Source organism: Trachymyrmex cornetzi, unplaced genomic scaffold, assembly GCF_001594075.2.
Source record: "Trachymyrmex cornetzi isolate Tcor2-1 unplaced genomic scaffold, Tcor1.1 scaffold1559, whole genome shotgun sequence".
In the NCBI taxonomy this organism is placed as follows: Eukaryota; Metazoa; Arthropoda; class Insecta; order Hymenoptera; family Formicidae; genus Trachymyrmex; species Trachymyrmex cornetzi.
This window is the reverse complement of record NW_017296156.1, coordinates 264064-268433: the sequence shown is the minus strand read 5'-3', so window position 1 is coordinate 268433 and position 4370 is coordinate 264064. Positions and strand designations below refer to the sequence as shown.

The 4370-nt window shown below is 45.1% G+C and overlaps 1 protein-coding gene across 1 annotated transcript in view; it reads left to right on the top strand.

Moving 5' to 3' along the window:
- The first annotated feature begins 4292 nt into the window (after positions 1 to 4292).
- LOC108758260 (retinoid-inducible serine carboxypeptidase) overlaps positions 4293 to 4370 on the top strand; it is a 19779-nt gene continuing 19701 nt past the window's right edge. The window contains exon 1 of the mRNA XM_018503127.1: positions 4293 to 4364. Coding sequence (XP_018358629.1) covers positions 4293 to 4364 — 72 coding nt within the window. The remainder of the gene's footprint in view (positions 4365 to 4370) is intronic.

Genomic DNA, 4370 nt, shown 5'->3' with positions numbered 1-4370 from the left:
GAGCCACTCACAGCGCTTGAGACTACAAAGCTCCTAAGCACCGGTCGCTCTGATTGGTGGTGTCCAATCGAGACGTGGTCAATCGGGATCACCCCGTCTCAAGCACTGTGAATGGCTCGTGTCCAATTGAGCCGTGTCCAACTGGGTGCCACCCGGTCCAGACCCTTATCGTTGAGAAAAACTGCGATGTTATCAAGGGCTTTTTGTACCCTGGAAAGTGCTTCTAGGGGATTTCTATCTGCGGCAAAGATGACAATATCATTCGCGTACTGAAGGAAGGAGGCTTCCCCCACACATTCCCTGATCCTGCTGAGGGAAAAGTTGAAGAGTAAGGGACTGAGAACTGATCCTTGAGAGGTGTCCTCTATAAGCAAAGTATTTGTCTCTGATATTTCCGTCTTCTACGAAGTGCACCGTCCTAGCAATAATCAAATTCTCCACAAATTTCCTGATCACGGCTGGTGTTCCGGCGCTTTTGAGCTCATTCATGATCGCGGAAGGGTGTACGTTGTCGAACGCTCCGGTGATGTCAAGGAAGGCAGCCACCATGAACTCCCTGTTGGAGACGGCTCCTAGGGTTAGGTTAGGTTTGTGAAAGTTACTAAACTGTCATTACATGACAGACTAGGACGGAATCCCATCTGTTCTTGAGGGAGGAGGGATTGTGACTCCATCAGCCAAAGTAGTTTCCAATATACGATTTTTTCCAATAGTTTTAGGATACAAGAGAGCAAGGAAATAGGCCTGACTCCCGAGCTTCCCGCTTTGGGGATGAATACAACCAAAGACACCTTCCATTCGTCTGGGACAGACATCCCTCGGTCAATAATCTGTTAAAGAGATTCACTAGAACCCAGTGAGAAATGACAATGAAATCGATATCGAATCGACGTCGATTCGACGTCGATTTGATGATTTCGATGTCGAATCGACATCGATTCGATGTCGATTCCATTATCATTTCTCACTGGGAAGTTCCTTATATTTGTCTGGCAAGTTTGCCAGCATGTTGTTGCTGATTCTGTCTAGGCCTGGAAGCAATTTCTTCTTCATGGTGGAAATTGCACGTTCCAGATGCCTCACGGTGATTGGGGAGTCAATTTCCTCGAAGATAGCGCCGGAATTGTTGTCCTTGTTCATTTCCTCTAGACTCGTTGAAATATCTTGAAAACATGATGGCGGGCATAGTTTCTGAATGGCTGCGTAGTCTGTCTCTCTTTAGAGGGGTCAGCCGTGTGACTTGAGAGTGACATATTACCTCGTTTGAAGGCTCTGATAAGTGACCAGATTTCTGAGGTCGGAGTTTTAGAGTCAAATGATCCGATAAATTCTCTCCATCCTTTCCTCTTTTCTCTGAAAAGAACCTTAGGGCACTTTACCCTCACTTTTTCAAAATTATGAAAGTTTTCGATTGTAGGAATTCTCTGCCAAATTCGGGCCGCCTCCCTGCGTTTGATGATTGCTTCCTGGCATAAATCAGTCCACCACGGAGGGATGGCTCTCTCATTGGATATTGGTACGGTGCCGGACTTGTAGCGTTAGTGGAAGAGGAGCGGCACATTACTGCCGTGTCGACTAAATGATTCGTTAATCTGGAGTATGCCTCTTTTTTATCAGAAGGTAAGTGACTAATAAAAGAGTCATATGAGCTGGCGAGGACGCTATGAAACGCAGTTAGCTCTTTTTCATCGAGCTTGATTTTATAGGCGTATCGTTGTCGCAAGATCAAGCTAATACCGATTCTGACTGTGATGGGGAAATGATCGCTGCCCCAGGTGTCCTCTTCTGTGCGCGCCTCACATAGAGGAGCCATGTTTGCAGTAGCTATAATCAGGTCTATGATTGAAGGACCCGAACTAGGCGGAAGGAGCAGAGTAGGTCGTTGGTCGTTTAGAATGTATGCGTGATGATCCTCTGTTGCTGATAGGCTAAATTTGCCGGCGCGGTCTGTGTTTGAGCAGCCCCATTGAGAGTGATGTGCGTTGTAGTCACCAACAAGAATGCAGTTGGTACTGGGGTCTCCAAATTTCATCAGATAATCGTAAAATGGAGCGGGAATATTGTGGTTTGGGTGCCGGTAGATGTTGACGATTGTAAATTTCTCGTTGTCTGAAGACACTTCCACAGCAAGCATCTCTACTGAGTCGTCCTTCAAATCTGACAGGTTGATGATGCTGAAAATGATATTGTATCTGATTAGAATGCAGATTCCTCTCGTACCTGGTTTGGTAATGTCGGCTCTTAAAGCATAAAAGCCGCGCAAAGAAAAAATAGAGGAAGGAGAGAGCAGCGACTCTTGGATGCAAATAATGTCATAATTTTTAGAGATCACCTGGAGTTGAGGAAGCTTACTTCTGGCCCCACAACAGTTCCATTGTAGGATGTTGAAAGAGCGAGAGTTTCTTTTGTTATTAGTGATAGAATCTTGCCACTGTATTGCCTGCGATGCTGGCACTGACAGCATCACATCCAATACGGTGGCAAGATTCTAATCCAGCTAGCAATCCAGTAGGAAAACAAGCATCGTGTGCCGCCGGCTTTATTATTAGTTACTGAAGTTCCAGTGGAGTCAAAAGAGTTGGATCCAATACCGGTTATTAGCCCAAGGAGGAAGTCAAGGTTAAGGTTAGAACTTCTGATAAAATTGGCTAACCTTGATAATATTTCAATTACTGGATCGTTGAAATTTGCTGGTTATTGAATAAGTTCTTGAAACTAGATAAAAGATTTATTATTTGCTCAAATATATTGTTGGCGAAGCTAAGTTTCTCGTTCCCTGAAGAGACAGAATTCTTTCTCCCATGAGGTCGGCCGTTAGGTTGGCACAAAATTTTATTGTGTTGCTGCCGCAATGTGGAATTGGTGGCCTTGAAGGCTGACGGATGACCGCCGCCACGATGCCCCCTAGACGTCTCCAGGCGGGCGCCATTTGCCGAAAGAGATTCCACGTTAACGATCCCCGGTTTTCAGAGAGATCGCCCCGGCGATGATGCACTTGCTGCTTCCGCGTAGCTAAGGTGGCGTGTTGTCCCAGCGTCTCCGTGTTTGTCAGAGTTCAAGTTGGAAAATCTATTAAATGTGTTGTACCTGGAAAAACCTCGAATATCGTTGTGCAGAGACTGTTGGGTGTTGTTGATATATGGGAAGTTACGAGGATTTATCGTAATGGAAACACTAACAGGATTGTTGTTTGCGGCAATTATTCTTTTTGCTTCGACATGAAGTATGTTTTCATATGCAGCAAGGTTGATGACTTCCTTATGATTCCTGACGACCGGGCAATCGAATGAGATTGCTAGATGTTCTCCGCCGCAGTTAATACATCTAGATGGTAGTGATCTGTGCTCGCATTCTATGGATTTTTCATGTTCTTGACCGCAATAGAGGCATCGCGGTTTTGAACTTTTATTATTATTAGTCCTTGCTTACGTGCCCCACTCTGTAGAATACATAACATATTCTAAGCTTGGGCACATATGGCTCCACTGTATATTTAGCATTGAATAAAGTTATATCGCTAGGTAATTGCTGTCCTGCAAATTTTATACAGAGAGTTCTCGATGGGATATAAGTGGTTTCGTGGTTGATAGTCATTCGTCGGTTTAGTCTTTGAACCTCTAGAATCTTGACTTGGAATCGAATGCTGTCCTTGATGCAATCTAAAGAGAGTGTTTGATCGATACCCTTGATGATGCCTGTTCTGAGAACGCGGTACGATGAGATGAAGGCCCTGATCTTGTATTTTTCGAAGGCCGAGTTGTTAACTAAGCGGTTAGTGGCTGTCGTCGACCTAACCTCTACTATGGCCTTGCCACTTCCTAATCGCTTAATCGAGAAAATGTCCGCATTAGCGATTTCTGATACTATTTTAGACAGAACGGAAAAATGCAAGGTGGAGGATTTGTCCGAGTAAATGTATACCGCGTAAGGCGATGCGTCCAAGTCGGAATATTGATAATTAGTTTTGGATGGTACAACTTGTTTGATTTGCGATGAGGTGGGATTACTCGCTTTGTCAGAAATGGCGGAGGGAGACGTAACTGCGTCGCTAACTTGACTGGGACGTCTTCGCAGCCTTCGATTTAAGGTTGTGTGAAGTATCCTGTTGTCTGCCCCTTTTCCTGGAAGCTTGAATGAATTCTTTGTCCATCGGGAGAGGCGTGCTGCAACTTTCTCTTGGAGACTGCATAGTATTAGCCACGTGCTCGGACGTAGTTTCCGCCATTAAGTTGAAGAGTGATGTTCCGATCATGCTAAAATCTAAATTAGACTGTAAGTCCTGTCCATTTGCAATGTTGGAGGACAGCAAGGAATTAAGGGAAGAAGGAAGGGCCGAGGAAAGCGACTGGTCGATCCAGCCGCTAGTCGGA